Source organism: Mustela nivalis, assembly GCF_964662115.1.
Source record: "Mustela nivalis genome assembly, chromosome: 13".
In the NCBI taxonomy this organism is placed as follows: Eukaryota; Metazoa; Chordata; class Mammalia; order Carnivora; family Mustelidae; genus Mustela; species Mustela nivalis.
In genome coordinates, this window is record NC_139032.1 from 72,022,013 (window position 1) to 72,042,032 (window position 20,020).

General features: G+C 39.2%; 1 protein-coding gene across 1 annotated transcript in view; it reads right to left on the reverse strand.

The window, feature by feature from the left end:
* ECPAS (Ecm29 proteasome adaptor and scaffold) overlaps window positions 1–20,020 on the reverse strand; it is a 295,320-nt gene that overhangs the window by 48,739 nt on the left and 226,561 nt on the right. The window contains exons 3-9 of the mRNA XM_082696890.1: window positions 16,315–16,431; window positions 14,717–14,835; window positions 13,433–13,582; window positions 10,408–10,576; window positions 7,640–7,779; window positions 4,066–4,147; window positions 1,470–1,589 (exon numbers count right to left, since the gene is read on the reverse strand). Coding sequence (XP_082553016.1) covers window positions 1,470–1,589; window positions 4,066–4,147; window positions 7,640–7,779; window positions 10,408–10,576; window positions 13,433–13,582; window positions 14,717–14,835; window positions 16,315–16,428 — 894 coding nt within the window. The 5' untranslated portion in view covers window positions 16,429–16,431. The remainder of the gene's footprint in view (window positions 1–1,469; window positions 1,590–4,065; window positions 4,148–7,639; window positions 7,780–10,407; window positions 10,577–13,432; window positions 13,583–14,716; window positions 14,836–16,314; window positions 16,432–20,020) is intronic.

Consider the following 20,020-nt stretch of genomic DNA (forward strand, 5'->3'; position numbering starts at 1 on the left):
TCTATGAATATTTTGTCACAAAATTCTAGCTACTTATCATGTAATGTGTTACTACACCAAATTTTCTGAAGCAAAATTATCGACACTATCTGGGAAACAGTGCTTGCAAACACCAATAATGAAAAAGAAATGATAGAAGCTTTGTGATCATTTTACATTTATGAGAGACACAGAATATTTCAAAGTCATATATCAGAGTGCCAGGTATGGGGAATAAAAGTTTTATCATCAAGGAGGAGGAGCAAGTAGCTACTTCAACAAAATAAGCCTTAAAGGGGAGAGATGCTACATCCTCCATACAATGAGTGCAATGGGGAGTGTTCTCACTTTGGGACTGAAAAAGAGGAGTGGCAGGAAGTGGGAACATTTCAGGTGGTGGTGTGCTGGAGTGAATCCTGAAACATGAGTAGATGTTTACCACGCTAAAGGGGGAAGGGGAGCTCTGCCAAGCAAAGGGAGCATCACGAGCAGAGACACAGAGCCATGAAAACAGTGTCTTTAAAGAAAACAATCTTTTGTTGGAGCATAAGGTACAGACAGGGTAAGGGGGTGGTGAGAAAGGAGACCAGAAGAGAAATAACTGCTAAGCTGTCAGCAGTTACTAGGAACGTGATAACTGAATGAGTCCTAGCCACTGTGCGCTCAACTTTCTATGATCCCATTCAGGCTTTATGATAGTGCTCTGAGTAAGCTGCTATTGTATTACACCCATTTTACAGATTTGAAAAAGACTTTTTTTTAAGAAAAACAGAAAAAGAAAGAGAAACACACACACACAAAAACCCCTGAGGCTTATTTAGGATCTATAGCAAATAACTATGACAAAATTTTACTCCAATTTCTCTGCTACCTGAGCTGAGTTGGTCACCACTTGGATAAAAGGTAGGAGCTCTGGCAGAGGGACTGGTGTCCCATACGATCAGAGTACAAGCATTTCCAACCGCAACAGAAACTCCAGTGGCAACAGAGAAAATAGACTGTCTTTCAGATGAGAGGAAGGGAAACAAGATCGATACTGTGATGACCAAAATGAGAAGGGATAGCCCCAGTTAACATCAGCATTAGGTAAATGGAGATAAAGACATTAAGGTGGCAGAATCCAGAGAATATGGCCACTGCCAATACGTAGGGATTCCGTTAAGGATGACACTTGATAACTGAATTTTTCCACTAAACTGACCACCAGAAACTTGGTTGCCTAAGAAAAACATTTTTGGAGAAGAGCCACCCAGAAAGCACTAGTTTAAAAGGACAGTCATTATACATTTAAGTTGAATGTTAAAAAATTTTTTTTTAAATTTTAACCATGTCTGCAGTTAAATCTGAAATAGAAAAACAAGATGGAATCTCATTAAACTTGTTACATATATCAACATACCTCCTGAATATCCATTAATGCAGTTCTTTCTGCAATTAAACAGACATAAGAGTTGTAAACAGTCCATCTTTCTCTGGAAAGAATGAATTACCTGGATGTTAGCTGGGAACGTTTCTGCAGCTTGTCTAGAACGAAGGAGATGTGGGACAATCTTTAACTTAACCCTTGTACTGACGGGGTCCCTCTTCAGCTCTGGTTTCAGAACTGCTCCCTGTGAAAAATATGTTTAATTTTAACTCAGCAGGTCAGAATTACTGTTCACTGAAAAGAGTCACGAGAGAGCCTCTAAATCAGTGTCTCTCACACTTTTGTTTCAAGATTCCTTTACACTCTTACAAACTACTAAACACTCTGAAGAGCTCTTGCTACCCTGGAACACCTATCAATATTTGCTAATTTATATGAGAAATTTTTAAAAATTCATTTAAAATTATAATGTTAAATAATAAATAACAAATCCATTTATACATTTTCATAAATAACATATTTTTAAGAAAAGTTACTATATTTTCCCAAACAAAAAACTGTACTGAGTGGCACTGTTTCTCATCTTCTATAAATATCTTGTCTGTCCACCTTAATAGAAGAGAGCTGGATTCTTTTATCTTCTGCATTCAGAAATCTGTTCTGGTATGTTGTGTTGGTTAAACTACATTAAAAAAAAAAACCCGGCACGGGGTGGGGTCAAAAAAAAAAAAAACCCAGTTTCATAAAGATACGTATTTGGAAAAATGGGGATGATTTTAGCCTTTTTGGGTAATTGTAGATATTCTTTGATACTCCAGCAAAACTTAATAAACAACAGTTTCTTAAAGGTGTTACAATTTGGATTTGAAACTGTATCACGGAACTTTTATATACTCTTATACTAAATTCCACTGACCTACGTTGCCCACTGAATGGCCCCCTTACCATTGTAATGCTTCTGTAACATCACTGGTCATTTGGAAAATACTGGCTCATGAGGTAAGCAAACATTTCATTATAAAACATTTTTTTTTAATCACATGTTATTATCACCACCAATCTCATCAGAAAAATCTCAAAATGTTAGGCTCATTGTGATGGGCACAAGTTTCCCTAAATTCTAATGTTTGCTTGAAAGTCAAATTTTTACCACTGCCCATAAACCACAGGAATTGTTTTTCTTAAAGCCTCATTTCTTCAGTTTAAAGAACATTATCTGCCAAATAACACCTCAATAGCCACAGTTTCTCAGGCTACAAGTAATTTTTACTGCTTCATCAAACATTATTTTTATTTTTTTTTTTAAGATTTATTTACTTATCTTAGAGAGTGAGAAAGAGCATGCATGAGAAGGAGGGGCAGCAAGACAGGGAGAGAGAACCTGAAGCAGACCCCACGCTGAGCACGAAGCCTGACACAGGACTTAATCCCACGACCCGAGATCACGACCCAAGCAGACACCAAGTATCAGCTGCTCAACTGACTGAACCACCCAGGCACCTCATCAAAGATATTCTTAAGTAAAGCGGAGTTTCATTTTCCCTCTCTCCATGTTTTTCTTTCCTCTTTTCTTTTTTCTTTCTTTTTTTTTTTTTTTTTTTTTACCATGAGTTCTGACAGTTAAGAACACAATAACTACTAGTACTATTCAGTGACACAGTTTGGTTCATGTGAGGACCCAACAGTGACACCCACCATTGTTTGCACAACACCACTGCAAATACCAACACGGTAAAAAAAAAAAAAAAAATTCCCTATGACCTGACAAGGGTGCATGAACCACATTCTACGAACCACTGATCTAATCAAACTCTTTTGTTTTCTCCACAAAGAATATGAGGCCAAGAAAAGTTCTGTGATTAGCCAAATCTCTCCTCCCTAGTACAATGATGTGTAGCCACTCAAGGACTAGAATCCAAGGGGAGGCTCCCAATTCCCAATTCACTGCTCTTTCTGCCACATCACACTCAATTTAATCCAATGGGAAATAGTATGATGGGGAGGAGGGAGATTATGATTCTTAAAACAAATATTTATGGTTGAAAAAGCAAGCAAGCAAACATATAATCCTTGTATGTCTGGATTTGAATGTGGACACACTTTTAAATATAGTGAACTAAACAGAATTTAACTTACTAAGCAAACACCTTACTTGGAGGCTTCAGAAGAACCCACCTACTGTCCTAGATTTTAGACCAGAGGTCAACAAACCACCCAGCGGGCCCATCTGTCTTGATAAAACCTATGAGTTAAGAATAGGGTTTATGTTTTCAAATGATTTTTTTTTTTAATCAAAAGAATAGTATTTCAGGATACGTGAATATTATATGAAATGCATGTTTCAGTAACCATGAAGCTACAGTGGCATCTGGCCACGCTCCTCATGTGTTGCCTACGGCTGCTTTCATGTTCGGGCAGAGCTGAATGGTTGCTGCCTCAGAACCATATGGCCAGCAAAGCCTAAAAACTCGCAGTAGAAGTGTGTGGAACCCTAATCTAGACAGTGTATCATCATTTAAGTACAGGAATTGAAACCACCAGCTCAAATAAACTGGTTACCAGACTTTAATCCATCCAGATAACATGGCTTAAAACTAGTATTTCCTACAGTCTAGGTTCAGCATAAATCAAAATAACTAGGAGAAAAAGTTCAAATATATTGACCTCATATCAACCAAATGCTTTTTATGATGATGTGAGAATAAACCAAAGCAACCTACCTCTTTTGTCTTCAGTGGTATATCTCCAAGGTATACCTTGTACATCTTATTAATGATGGCAGGATTATTCCAGTCAATCAAGCTATATAGAAGGTTTCAACACAGCTTGTTAAAATTATTTGTTTTGTCCCACTTCAATGATTTCAAACAATACACAGCCCCAATATTTGTTACCAAAGGAAAACGTTAGAAATACACAAATGGAACTGAGCAACTGACATTGTAGAAGAGAAGGAAAGGGATTATATTCAGACCAACCTTAGTTTTTAAACAGAAATACAGCAAGTCGCTTATCCCACCCTGATTCAACAGGTCATTACACCCATGGCCCAACTGGACACCCACACAAGAAAAGTGGACTTTATTTCACGCTCAAGGCCAATGCCATGGGGCAGTTTGGACAGAGCACAGCTATAGTACACTTGTTCAAAGAGAACTGAGGCAAGCGTCCTTCTTCTGTTGAATTTACCTGGAAACCCAAAAGTGATAAGGAAAGTGACCAAAAAAAAAAAAAAAAACCAACTATCCATTAAAGCCTCAACCCTAAGAAGCTGGCAGCCCATCTCATTTCTCTTACACTATGTCACTATGATCCCCAGCCTCTCTCTCTTCCTTCTCGGCCAGCGCGTATTTGCGGTTTCCTCACCTAATTCTACACAGCCATCCTGCTGCCATTAGTCCTGCTTAGGTCCCGCCATCAGGTGAATTAGGATTAGGGAACGGCACCTGCCCTCCGCGGCAGCCCCTCTCAGGCACATTACAAACCTAGCAGTACTGCAATCCTGGCTTGACCTGACCAGTGAGATGTGCCACACTACCTTCTCACGTTGCTTCTGCTTCCAAGCTACACTCTGTCTGTGCAAACATCATTCCTGAAGCTGCTCTCACAGGTTTTCTCATCCCTCTCTACTTTCACAGTTCATCCATCTGCCTCTTCCTCTGAGAGCCACAAGGCCCCTCTCCTGGAAGATGTTCCACCATTCTACTGTAATCTGCATTCACCTACACTCTCCTCAGATGACCGCTACTAACTAATCCTCAAGCTCCACCTTTGCTTCCCTTCCATAAATATGTCAGGTGTAGAGTTTTTTTGACAACACAAAGACACTTTAGTAAAACTTAACAGTAAAAACAAACTAAAAACTAATAAGGATAATTCTCACTGTTTGCTCTATTTTTTCAAAACCCTTGCCATCTTTCTAGTTCAATTATGTCTGTTGTGAAAATTCAGAAATGTACAGAAATTTATAATCTGTATACCATATCCCTCTCTATTCCTTTTCAGTAACCACTAATTTGGGTGTATCTTTTTCTACAGTTCTTTTTTTTTTTTTTTTTAAGATTTTATTTATTTATTTGACAGAGATCACAAGCAGGCAGACAGGCAGGCAGAGAGAGGGAGAGGAGGAAGCAGGCTCCCTGCAGAGCAGAGAGCCCAATGAGGGACTCGATCCCAAGACCCTGAGATCATGACCTGAGCCGAAGGCAGCGGCTTAACCCACTGAGCCACCGGCGCCCCTCTACAGTTCTTTCTTATGCATGTAAAACTGGTAGATGGTACAGCAGGTAGGCAGGTAAAAAAAAAAAAAAAAAAAAGATCGAAAGAGAGATGCATCACTTAAACACACACTTCAGGATTTTTCTTTTAGCAAAATGGGAAAATATCTACATATGGTTCTCAGCTTCCTTTTTACCTCTTAAAAATGTTAAACTCCTCTTATGAAAAAGTGCACGTTTGTTCTACCAGACAAAATCCAAACGAACTAGAATACTTCAGCACCACATTTATATTTCTAACAATCCGATCCATTACATGCTGTAAAGAATGAGGCCAGCTCAAACACAATGAGAGGTTTTCAAGAAAGATTTTTTGATACTTCGAAACAAAACAAATTCTTTGAAAATGATACCAGGAGGACGCAGTTATAAGCAGCATGAAGGAATTTTAGACTTGGGGCAGGGTGTTAAAGTGCAATCTAGTCCAGCTTTCTTATTCCTCAGAGTTCAAGGCCTGGCGGGCTACAGGAGCCTTGGTGCACTCCATCAGTGACAGGCGTCACCAGGATTAACCCCAGGACATCGGGCTCCTCCCCTGGGCTACCTCACCTGCCCTCTAAGGGACTACAAAGTTACCTTCCTCACTCGGTTAAAACTACTTATATCGTTTTCTGGGGATTTGAAGGGGAAAAACTACAATATATGCACTCCACTGCCTTTTAGCATGTTATTACATTAAACATTAAAACAAATGAACACAACCCTTCCATAACTGTGATAGTTTTCAACCAAGTAACTTCAATTTCTTGTGTTGTTTTTAAGTCTTCCCACATCTCCAGTTTTACATCAGTACACATTTTTATTCTGCTGGATTCATTTGCCATTATTTGGGGACAATTTACACATTGCTTTATTACTTTCATAATTATTTTGGGAGATATACAATATTCCATATAGAGACACAGTTAATTTACTTAACTACTTCCCTAGAGTGGAAATTTGAATTTGTTTCCATTTTTCTTAAAATTACAGGAAATGGCATAATGAGCAAATCTATAACATTTTTCTAAATATAATCTTTTTCTTTTGAATGACTCTCTTAGGATAAATTCCCAGAATATTTACATAAAAGATTATAAATATTTTTATGATTCATTACATACTGCAAAGTGCTTTCCAAAAATTATTTCAGTTTATAATGCCAATCAACAGAACGTAGAAACAGCAGTTTCAACAGAAACTTAAATGGAGTTTCAACTGTTAACACAATTTTATTTACTAATGGGTACAAACTGGTACACGAGTGTTTCATTTTGCACTGATTTGATTTCTCACACAAAACATTTTCTCTGAGCCTATTTACTATTCGTGTTTTCTCCTGTGTGAATTAAGATTTATTCAGCATATCTTTTTTTTTTTTAAGATTTTATTTATTTATCAGAGAGAGAGAGAGGGAGAGAGCAGGCACAGGCAGACAGAATGGCAGGCAGAGGCAGAGGGAGAAGCAGGCTCCCTGCTGAGCAAGGAGCCCGATGTGGGACTCGATCCCAGGACGCTGAGATCATGACCTGAGCCGAAGGCAGCTGCCTAACCAACTGAGCCACCCAGGCATCCCTCAGCATATCTTTTCATCGTTATTTAGCACCTCTCTACAAGAGACCTGTTTTTTTACCGTATTAATCATAACACCTACATGTCCTTTATTAAAAAGCAATCGTAAATGGTTTGACACAGAGGAAGAATCAAAAATGAATAGCTTCTGGGCTTTGACATTCTTCTTAACATATGTTCTTTAAGCGCATTTACCGAGACAACAAAGGTCTCACTTCTCATGGTAACATCTCTAATACATTCCAGTTTTAAACTGCTTTTCCAAACAGCTTTACTTCTTTTGTCTTATACAGAATCCCACTCCTAAGCAAACTGTCTTTATTACAGCTCAGGTATATTTCAGTATTTCATAACTGCCTAAACTGAACGTCTCATTACAGAAAATCCTGAAAGAATAAACGTGAGCTTCTAGAAATGTGGCCTCTTTTCATTTTTTAAAGGGGAAAAGAAAAAGGAGATAGTTTACCTTTGCTTGCTTTTTAATTCTAGGTCCGCTGCTGTCGCCACACTGTGGCGTGTGTCGCTAGAAGCAATCACCAGGTGGAGAACAGCTTCAAGTTCAGGCACCTGTTCAGCTTCTATGAACTTCACTATACCCAATTTGCACTGCAGATAAATGAAGGGAGGGAGAAACAGTGATCAATGAGACAAACACCACCAACCAGAAATTAATAGCAACAACAGTAGCAGCTCCTGTTCAGGCTTACAATGTGCCAGTGAACTGTATGTAACATATATTCATTGATTCATTTAACCCTCACAATTTATGACATAAGTAACAGTCCATTTTTCTGATGAGGAAACTGAGGCGAGGCTTAAGAGATTAAGACATATAGTAAGTGATGAAAACAAGATTCAAACCCAAGTTTCTCCAACTCGAAGACCATTAGGATATACAGCCTTCCTACTTAGGTTACAGTCTCTCTAGAATGATAAAGCCTTGCACTGAAGTCCAAATTTGGAGCCTGCAGGTAAGAGAGTGGTACATTATGAATAGAGGGCTCCATGGATTGTTTTGACAGTTCAAAAAGAACTAAACCACATTCCATAGAGTTCCACTCTGTTGTTAACATACTCATTCAGTCCTCAATATTCTTACAGACTGAAAACAATAGGGTTTCAAACACACTCTAAGTCAAGACAAGTGAAATTTTAACCGAACAGTATTCAGTCTAACTGAATGGCTAAAATGAAACACAGACTGAAGAGGGATTCTAATTAATGTGAAGGAGCTATGAATTTCACAACAAAGAATTCTATTTAGGACAAATGTACCTGAAAACTATCTTTACCTTTAGAAATCAGTTACATACTAATTCTTATGCATATGAATCTTGATTGAGAGAGCTTATAATTATTAAATAACAACAGATGCAATTTATTAAATAACAACAGATTCAATTTTAAAAAGTATATAAACAGATCATAAAATGCTTGCCTTCCCTCCCCTTGTTCAATACAACTTACTGTGGCAAGAGCTACAAGAGAAAGAACTCAAATATTTACTGAAGCTACAGAAGAGCAGTTATGGAAACTAACTACATGAAGATATAAACAAAAAAATGTGCAAAGAAAACTGAAAACAGTACTAATGACCATCAGTAGAAGACTAGGTAAAATCTTGTGTGGTTTACACATAATTTTACATAAACATTTAAAAAGATGACTTTTTAAAAAACTTTACATATTTTTAAATGGAAAAAGCAAACCAAAAATACTGTATATATGTAAACGTATGTAAATGTAACATATAATATGTAAAAATATATTTGTAAAACTGTACTTATATATATACACACAAACACACACACACGGAGTAGGCTGTAGATGAATGACAAACTAGGGTGGCAGGATTCCAGGTAATTTTTAACTTCTCTTTATAATATTCTGTATGCTTGAATCTTTACATTATCATAATTTTGTCATTAGAAAAAATAAAAGCCATTTTTATTTAAATAAAAACAAAATTTTCTTTCATCCTTGAAACTAAATGGTTCATTAGGTTCACTAGACTATAAAATTGACAAAAAAACATGAAGAGGCCCTTAAGTATTAGCAAATAATTACCAACACAAGATTACAATTTAATGTTAACAATTATTCTCCAGCACTTGGAGCTTGAGCCCTCAGAGAGGCCTAGATTCAAAGCCTAGTACTAGAAGTGAGACCAAGGTACATCTCAAAACCTCACTTCCTTTTACAAAATGAAATGATTTCTCTACCTCCTTGGGCTGCTATAAGAATTAAATGAGACAAGGTATTCAAAGTGCTCAGCATAGTATCTGTCAAAGAGTTCACACCCAAAAAAGAGTAACTACTGTACTATTTACCTTTCTTTCTTACTTACATCATGGTTGAGGAAGGGGTGGGGGGAGGAAGATCTATAAAACACGAAGCAAATCTAATCAAACATAACCCTCGCCGAACAAATCATTCTATAAATTCGCAAGTGAAAGCAATGCCCCACTTGCCTTTTTCCCCTCTCCTGGGGAACACTGCTTTTTGATCAGTGGTCCCTCACATTCCCAAAAAGAAAAAATATCAGATCAATGAGACTGCCACGGAGAGATAAAGGAAGGATTGGAAGACTAACCCATGTTGCTTGAATTCCAAAATAATTACATACTGATCTCATCTGTTCTTCCCTGAGGTGCCTGATGACACAGACACAGTGAGGCAACTTCTCTGTAGAGCACCAGTCTTTTTTAAAAGCTGCTCAGAGAACATCTGTGTCCTGTTTAAATCCAGAATAAAATGCTTAATGCCAATTTTTAAATTCCCAGCAAGAAATATAAAAGGGAGTCATGCTTTTCCCCCATATTGTCACATGTGAGTACAGGAGTTCCTCACTTTAAACAAAATGTACAGCCCTAAGAAGCTGAATAATCTAAGATAAATTGTATTTTAACTGCACCAAAACAGCTAGATTATTAAACCTACAGTCAAAAGCGAAAATGAAAGAAGCTAAGCATACTCCGTTTCTAAACGGGCTGTATTTTACCCCTGAACCATGTATGCAGTGAAGAGCACTGAAGAGCACTTCCCACTCCTCCCTTTCCCTGGGGCTTTAACAAGTAACTGCCACGATGAAGAGAGTACATTAGGTCAATCGGCCGTTGCAAAGCTATTTCATTAGAGAGAATGAGCACATGAGAACTACGGCAGACGTGCTTCTGGGGACCTCCTCAGGCTAGCGTACTGGGGCAAATTCCAGTATGAACAAAGCAGTGATACCTGTTCCAACTGTTCAGGAGTCCACGGGTTATCACCAATAACTCGCTTAGCTGCGTAAAAACTCATTCCTGGGGGAGGCTGTGGTATGCCAGAACTTCCCCCACTATTTGAAGAAGAACCCTGTCCTGAAGATGAATTTTGGCGACTCTGGGATTCACTTAACACATATCTGAAAGGGAAAGAGAAATTTAACCTCCCTATTGAAACACCTACATAAACATTTACATGCACATTTAATACATTCAATTATATACTTTCTCTCAGATATTTTTTTCTAGAATACTTGAAAGTAAAATTTCATCATAAAGAAAAACTCTGAAGGTATCCAAAAAAGGGTATTTACATCTTTAGCAAATTAACCATGAGTCCATCTGTTCAGCTTAGTTACAAATGAACTATTACAGTTACCAACAATGAATATAAATATTTTGCTCTCAATCTATAAACAACCCTTTAAGAGCTGTTTGGACCTACTACACTTTGAGTTTTAAGGTGACAAATAGAAAGATTAGCTGATTGTAAGAAGTGCTAAGAAAAAAAAAAAGCAAAACATATTCTAGATCCAAAGCACAGAAAGAACATCTATAGTTATCGCTATTTCTGTTAAAGTTGCAATTCACCTTTAATTCTCCTTATATTCCTGCATTAGAAAACCCACTGAAACCTCCAAACCATTTATCACACAAACACATTAACATCCCAAAAAGAAAAAAAAATTCAAAGAGTAAAAGCCAGATTGATGAGCTTCTCCCACTGTATATTCAAAGCCCATTGTAGCTACTTATTAATTTACCATCCTATCTTCATTTTTAGCTTCTATAAATTAAAAATAAGATTTCTGATAAATTCATTTTGATCCGGTTAAACTGGCATTTCTCATCTACAAAATGAAATTTTTGAAAAAAAATTTAACTCAGGTCCCTTAAAACTCTAAAATTCTATGCTAATGAATTATCAGACTGGATATTAAAATGAAATACCCATTATAATAAAAATTAAAAATAACACTTAGATCCTGATGGCATAGTAAATTATTCCACATAAGTTATATGCTATATCCATTCAATCTTAAGTCCATCTATTAAGAAAACTATTAAGAAATCACTTTAATATTTTTATAAAAGTAAGGCAAATTCCCCCTGGTAAGAAAAACTGGACTGAGTACATTATGTGCCTAAGTTAAATTTGGATTTGGTAAGAAAAACTGGATTGAGGACATTATGTGCTAAGTTAAATCTGGATTTCCAAGTTTATTTACCAAAGCCATCATCATCTGCCAATTCTGGCTGCCTCCTAATTTAACAACTAGAAAAAGGAGGTTTTTATTTATTTCTAAGTTAAAACAAGACTGGTGGCAATAAGTAAATGAATCAGTAATTACTGAACAGCTAACATGATGCAAAACACCAAACACCTTCTAAGCACAAGACCGAAGACTACCAGGTGGTGTAAGACGGAGTCTCTGCCGTGTGGAGCAGGCTGACGTAATAACATACGCCAGCATTCGACATGCTATCGCATGACAAAGAAACCACTGAGAAATAAGAAATGACAGGACACGTACTAGAAGTGAACAGGTAGAGATAGTGGAAACGTTTCAAGGTCTAGAAAATAAAGCCACCAAACTAGAGAGGCAGGAGGGGAGCAAACCAGAAAGGAAAGAAATTGGCCTCCTGTGTCTGGATGAGGGGACAGAGAATAGGAGGCTGCACATGCTAAGATGACAGTACACAGTACACTTCCGATCAGGAAGAAACATAATGAAAGCAGCATTTTAGATAAACATCTCTGGCAGCAAGACAACCTAGAAAGTAAGTAGCCTAGAAGCAGACAGATCATAACCTGGGCCACTGGCGCAAGGGCTCAGAGCTAGATAAAACAGCTCTTGACTTCAAGGAGTCCCCAATCTATTAGGGAAGACGGACATGTCAGGAGTATGATAAAAACACAAAGCGGCAATGAAGACGGATGGTTAGTGTAATAAGGACCCGGTAAACAGTGTTCTCTGCCCAGGACAAGAAATTTATGTCAGAGACACACACAGCTGCCATTTAAGTTAGTTTGAGATGCTTTTTCAAAGCAGCTGTTTTGGCTGTTGTTTTCTTTCTTTCTTCCCTTCTTTTCTGATGGGCAGGCATTCTCAATAGAGAGAACTGTATTCTCTTAAAACATGAAAGGCAAGGACATAAGAGCACATGAACTGTATGAGTGTATGTAACAAGTGAAAAATAATACCCCAAGGATTTTAAGATCTGCTAAGATCAAAAATAGGGAGATTTTAAAAATCCCATTTAAAAATCAGGGATCCCTGGGACGCCTAGGTGGCTCAGTCACTTAAGCAGCCGACTCTTGATTTCGGCTCTGGACATGATCTCAGGGTCATGAGATCTAGCCCCACTCCCAGAGAAGTCTGTTCCTCTGCCCTCTCTCTGCCCCTCCCCCCACTCAAGCACAAGTGAGCGCCTGTGTACGTGCACTCTTTCTCTGATAAATCAATAATCTTTACAAAAATAACAAATAAAATAAATAAAAATCAGAACTCCCTCTGGCAGTGTAGAGAGTTTTGGAGAAGAACAGCTGGTGAGAAAGTCATGACAAGAGCTGAGCAGAGATGAAACTAGCACACAGCAGGCAGCAGGGAGAGTAGTTCTGGGACGAGACAAGAAGAGAAGGGGTATTATGGGGCTGGTATTAGTAACAGGGAAAAGGAAAGCTGGAGGCAGTTTATAACTGTACACCGACATGGCTAACAGAACCATCACAGCACTGACAGCGATTAAAGAAAAGGAAGTATTTTTATGGGGAAAGAGGGACAGGCTGAGTCTGAAATCCTAACAGCAGCTCCCCACCTGTAAGGTCGAGAAGCAGTAGGGCTGGGGTTTAGAAGAGGTCAGGGCTGCAACAGAAAGGAAAATCTGAGACATAACCAGTTTCAAGTGAAAGCTGATCATTTACAATAGCATTTAACCACACACAGTGAAAGCAGTCAATGCCAAGGTCACTGGGATTTTATTTTGGAACCTACCCATAAGGCATCAGAAGGACATCGAGCATGAAGTCCAAAAGCAGCTGCACAGTCTTTGGTTTCTCAGCAAGATTAAACGGAGAAGCTGATTTTGATGATTCAACAGGGTATTTCATGTGAAAAAGGGTTGGTATTAAAAGATGCATTAAGCTGAAAAAACAATTACATTTATTGCAACTACTTTAAAAATAAGGGTTTTATACACGTAAATAACAGAACAAAAATCACATAACAAGAAGTGGCAAGTGTATCAAGGGCCACCTACTTTCAAAACCACCAACTTACAAAGTCCTAATCCAGGAACTGGCCTAGCTTTCTTTGTTACTGAAAACCCGGTACACTGAGTGATGACTGCCATTCAGCCAATCCGGCTCATCACCAAAAACACCGGGGAAAAAATTGTACATAAAATGCCCTCAGAGTCAGTATCTAAAGTTACCAAAAGAGATTTTCTATTAAACTTTAGGTATAGTTCAACTTATAACATGTTCCTTCAATAAATTTTTTCTTTTCTACAGTTAATTTAAATAAAGTTATTCTAAATCTAAAGAAATTAAAAACCGATCAATTTAACCAATATTTTGAATATGAAAATTTCCAGTGTGAACTTATGTAACACAGTTTCAGTAACTCCTTCTTTCACTACACATGAAAACTTCAAAGAGTGCTTGCACTGTTTATTAACTTTATTTGTAAAGATCCATACTGTAGTCTCTCTTTTAAAAATACAAGTGCTCTAAAAAGCAAAGTAAAACCATCATTTAACTCCACCTTCCCTCCCCAGCTTGTGCACTCTTCGTAATGATGCTCACCACAATCAGGCTACACTACAGAACTCTGAGCCAAATCTGAAACTGAGGGTGTTATCCCAACCCTTTTCACCCCTCCAATACCCATATTAATATAAACAAGTGATCCGTTCCTTAAGAAAACGGCTCTAAAACTTCCTGTCCTCCAAGACAGAAATGTTTTGAGAAAAACCACTTTATAACTAAATTGTGCATTCACATGAAATTAGCCTCTTCAAAATAATTGACAAAATAAATGCATCTAGACTGAGAAACATGTTGTTAGCTCTGCACACCTTTCAATGTGCGCACATCAAGAAATCTGGTAATTACCAAAACAGTAACGTTGAGATAACACAGAAAACTCAATCATTTGTCAGCTAAATGAGCTCAAGCCTGCACATTAGCCCAAGCAAAACCAAATGTGGGACTCTACGTTTGAAAGGTCGCTGTTGAGTCGTGCAGGTGGGAGACAAGGTCACTGAGGACACCATACCTATCCTGCTGTGGCTGAGGCTTCCCTTCCATGGCAGTAAGGAGCGTGGGGGCCAGTTCACATTGTTTTTCCACGGGGAGGCGAGGATAGCCCATCTTAACATAAATTATAGTAAAATTCTAATACAATGAGAGAAAAGCAAGTGAGCATGAAGGAAATACTCTAGGATTTCAATGAAAACACACGGTTGATAACTTAGGGAGTTACATTATAACGAAGAAATCACATTCTCTCTCCATATGTTGATCACATGTTTATTATGGCTTGATAAACTCTGACATCTCAGAAAGAATTCCAGCCCTACTTATGTAAAAATGCTTGCTGTGAGATGTGCTTCATGTGAGAGTGCATGACCTACTCTAAAGCACTCAGGCATACATATATCAAACATCATGTTTTTCCACTTTAAATACATACAATTTTGTCAATTATGCCTCAATAAAGTTGGGAGGGAGAGAAAAGCACACAAAAATGCAATTTTCACTGAAAAGAAAAAGTCATCATTTGGCCTCTCTGAACCTCCACACTACACACTAGCATCAGGGCTCCCAGTTTGTTGCACCAATTCATTCCAGCAAAGAGGAGACCACCCGGGAAATCCTAGGCTGCCATTTCCCAACTGATAACTGCAACCGCCTTCGTACGCGCGGCGGTACTCTGGTTCCTCATTCCAGGAACTGACCAACGGATGACAAACCAAGGGAAACCGAGTGCTGTGGGCATGACACCATCACTGGAATCCATACGAATGCTTGACTTTAAGCACACTCATGAATGCATATCTGGATCTATGCATAAGATAAAGATCTGCTTTTCCAAAGGATTCTTCGCTTTAGAATAGGCTTCACGAGGGTATTCTCTGGAAGACACTCTATTTGGCACTTTTCCTGGCACACAATGTTTCTATTTGCTGGAAGAAAGGAGCATCTGTAATGAAGCTGTTATGTCCAGAGCAGCCACAGAAAAGATATCTGGCCCAGTAGGTGGCTCCAAAGGTTTGGAATCCAGATGTCAGGTAAGCCTCAACAGATTCCGCCTCAATGATAGGAACAACAGAGCCACAAAATATCAGCTAACATCACGCGGCACCCACGTTTAAATACATCTACATTTCATGAAAATGACAATTTAACAGGAACATTTCTTACCAGGCTCCGTTACTTCATTTGTAAAAAGGATACCTTTCTGAATGTATTAGAAACAGAATTTTTAAAAACTCAGCTTCCTATCCTTGCCATTTATCCTTTCTTTTGCTTCTTCTATTATTGTTTCTTCATGCCCATATTGCATACTCCTTTCTTCTCTCTGTTCAGACTGGCTTCGTATAACCTTTTACGAAGAATCAAATCACTCCTCTGTATCAGCAAACCTGAGTAGTCATTTCACCAGTCTTCCTTTTGCCCAATGTAAATAACCATGCCTTATCCTGCTTCTACCACTTCAGTGGAAAAAACAGTGATTTGAAGAAAAACATCTTCTGTTTCCTTTAGAATTCGTCTAAAGTGAAATTCTAAACTTGCCCATATATTGATGACATCTAATAAATGTTAGGAGAGAAAACTCACTCTAAGTCGGACATATTCCAAGAGAACACTCACTGTGACAAAGGAGACGGCAGCAGGGTCCTGGTATTGAACCAATAGTGTCTCCACCGGGAGCTGTATTTTGGGGCGGCTTTTTATACGCTTATTCAGATGGACCAGCAGTTCCATTACCTAAACACAGAGAGAGATGAACTGAAATTATTGATACCTTTTTTTAAAAAAGATTTTATTTATTTATTTGACAGAAATCACAAGTAGGCAGAAAGGCAGGCAGAGAGAAAGAAAGAGGAGGAAGCAGGCTACCTGCTGAGTAGAGAGCCTGATGCGGAGATCGATCCCAGGACCCTGGGATCATGACCTGAGCCGAAGGCAGAGGCTTTAACCCACCGAGTCACCCAGGCGCCCCGAAATTATTGATACCTTTAAAACAAAGTCATTTCTCAGCCATTACTTAGGTTGATGAATAGTAGCTACTTTGTTCTCTTCAAGGACATAAATATGATATCCCAGAAACAGAATTACAGTATTAGGGTCTTGTTCTAAAATGCTGTGTCCCCCAAAGCTGGGATCCCATATGAGCCTATACTGAGGCACAGCCCCAGAACCTTTGTGAACCATGCCATGAGTGGAATGTGTCTCCCTAAGACTCATCTGTTGAAGCCCTAATCATCAGTTTGATGGTTTTAGGAGGTACTTGGGTTTGCCTAGTGTCATGGCAGTGGGGCCCCCACGATGAGACTGGGTGTCCTAATAAGGGGATGAAGGGATCGGAGTCCTGCCTCTCATCCCCTCATGAGGATGCAGCAAGGAGGCTGCCCTCTGTCGACCAGGAAGATCCCGCCACAAGGAACCCGACATGTTGGCACCCTGACCTCGGACCCCCAGCCTCTGGAACAGTGAGAAATAAAGTCTATTCAAGGACCCAGTCTGAGGGCTTCGTTACAGCAGCCCAAATGGACTAAGACACACCGGGAACATGACAACACGAGAAACAGACAAGATACAGTGGGTTTCCAGAAAAGATTCTGCCAGATCAAGGAGGACTTAGGGAGGAAGTGACAGAACACTAAATCCTGACAACGAGATGAATTTCCAAGCAGAGAATCAGTCATAAAAAGGAATGAGGTCTAAAAGAATATAACATACAGCATGTGACTGACACACAGAGTGATAAGAGATAAAAGCAAAGCCCAGATTCTAAAAGGGCTCAGGTAAAATGCTGGAGAATTTTTACTGTAATCTGAGGGTCATCTGATTCTACCAAAGAGCTTTAAGTAACAATGAGCAGATCAAGTGGGAAAAGAGAGAAGAGAGACTTTCAAGTCAATAATTCCTGTGGGTAGGGGCGCCTGGGTGGCTCAGTGCGTTAAGCCGCTGCCTTCGGCTCAGGTCATGATCTCAGGTCCTGGGATCGAGTCCTGCGTCAGGCTCTCTGCTCAGCGGGGAGCCTGCTTCCTCCTCTCTCTCTCTGCCTGCCTCTATGTCTACTTGTGATCTCTCTGTCAAATAAATAAATAAATAATCTTTAAAAAAATAATAATAACAATAATCCCTGTGGGTAGAAAGCAAAAACCACGGGCTTATGTCAAATGGCCCCGATCTTACTCTAAGAGTGACATGATCTTGCTACGAGAGGTGAAGTAAGAAAGTGAGCATTGAAAAATAACATTTTTAGGGGCACCTGGGTGGCTCAGTCAGTTAAGTGTCTGCCTTTGGTTCAGGTCATGATCCTGGAGTGCTGGGATAAAGCCCCACAAAGGGCTCCTTGCTCAGTGGGGAGCCTGCTTCTCCCTCTCCTTCTGACCCTCCTCCCTGCTGGTGCTCTCTCTCTCACTCTACCTCAAATAAGTAAATAAAAACTTCAGGGGTGCCTGGGTGGCTCAATCAGTTAAGCATCTGCCATCATGACCCCAGGGTCCTGAGATCAAGCCCTGCATCTATCCTACTACCCATGCTTGTGTTCCCTCTCTCACTGTGTCTATCTCTGTCAAATAATTAAAATCTTTAAAAAAAAAAAAAAAGGAAAAGAAAAGAAAAATAACATTTTTAGAAAGGCTTCCATGAGAAAGACTCAAGGATGTAAGTTATCTGTTCCACTAATAGTGTAGGCCTAGCCTCAAAGCAAGTATTAAAGAGAGTTATAGTGGGGCACCTGGGTGGGTCAGTCATTTAAGCGTCTGACTCTTGATTTCGGCCCAGGTCATGATCTCAGGGTAGAAGGATCGAGCCCTGTGTGGGGCTCTGTGCTCTGCACGACATCTGCTTTGTACCTTCCCTTTTGCCCCTCCCTCCACTCGGATGCACTCACACTCTCTAATACATAAATAAATAAATCGTTAAAAAAAATAATTAACAAGGGGGCCCTGGGTAGCTCAGTGGGTTAAAGTCTCTGCCTTCGGCTCAGGTCCTGATCCCAGGGTCCTGGGATCAAGCCCCGAGTCAGGCTCTCTGCTCAGCGGGGAGCCTGCTTCCCTTCCTCTCTGCCTGCCTCTCTGCCTACTTGTGATCTCTGTCAAATAAATAAATAAAATCTTAAAAATATGTATATAAATAAATAAATAACGAGAGTTGTAGGACTATTCCCGGCAACAACAAAAACCAAATGAATCTAAAGCAATAATGCAATGTAAATTTTAAGAGTAACAACAAATCTATAATCTATGTCTGTTTATTGAATAGTAATGAAATAGCTGACATTTATCCAACAGTTTCTGTACAGAACACACTTCTGCATAGCACTCTGCATTTCCTATTGGATTCTTAAAACAACCAGAGAGATAATACTATTTCTGTTTCAAAGGTGAGAAAGCAGATGCTCAGGGGACTGAAGTAACCTGTCCAAAGACATAGAGCCATCAGGTGGCACAATCTAATTCCAGAGCGTCCTTTTAATCTTTCTGACACTGACAGTTGAGCTTAGTTCATCTGAAGTGTCTGTCACCACGAGACAGCCTTAGAACCACTGATACCTCACAAAGACCTAGAAACTTGCATTACCATACATACTCAACTTCCTGACTCCAGACCTAAGATACAGCCAAAAAACAGGGGAAAAAAATCAGGAGGAACCAGGCTCAAGAAACAGCCCTCTTCAGAGGCGCCTGGCTGGCTCAGTAGGTTGGGCCTCTGCCCTCGGCTCAGGTCGTCGTGATCCCAGAGTCCTTGGATCGAGCCCCGAATCGGGCTCTCTGCTCAGCGGGGAGCTTGCTTCACCCCCCTCTCTCTCTGCCTGCCTCTCTGCCTACTTGTGTTCTCAGTCTGTCAAATGAATAAATAAAATCTTTTTTTTTTTTTAAGATTTTATTTATTCATTTGACAGACAGAGATCACAAGTAGGCAGAAAGGCAGGCAGAGAGAGAGAGAGAGGGAAGCAGGTTTCCTGCGGAGCAGAGAGCCCGATGCGGGGCTCGATCCCAGGACCCTGAGATCATGACCCGAGCCGAAGGCAGCAGCCCAAACCACTGAGCCACCCAGTCGCCCCAATAAATAAAATCTTAAAAAAAAAAGAAAGAAAGAAAAGAAACAGCCCTCTTCAAACAATCTAATTTAGGCTGAGTCCTGGAAGGACTCTATGGGAAATCATTAGTGACAATCATGCCCATAATCACATATTTTCTTTTCATGTTTAATTTTTTTTTATTTTAAATAAATTAACGACTTAATTCTTCTAAAAATATAATCATATTAAATATTAATTTCCTAAGTTCGGTTATCCAGTATCTAAAACCCTCTATAAACCCATAAAAATAGAAAAAATTTA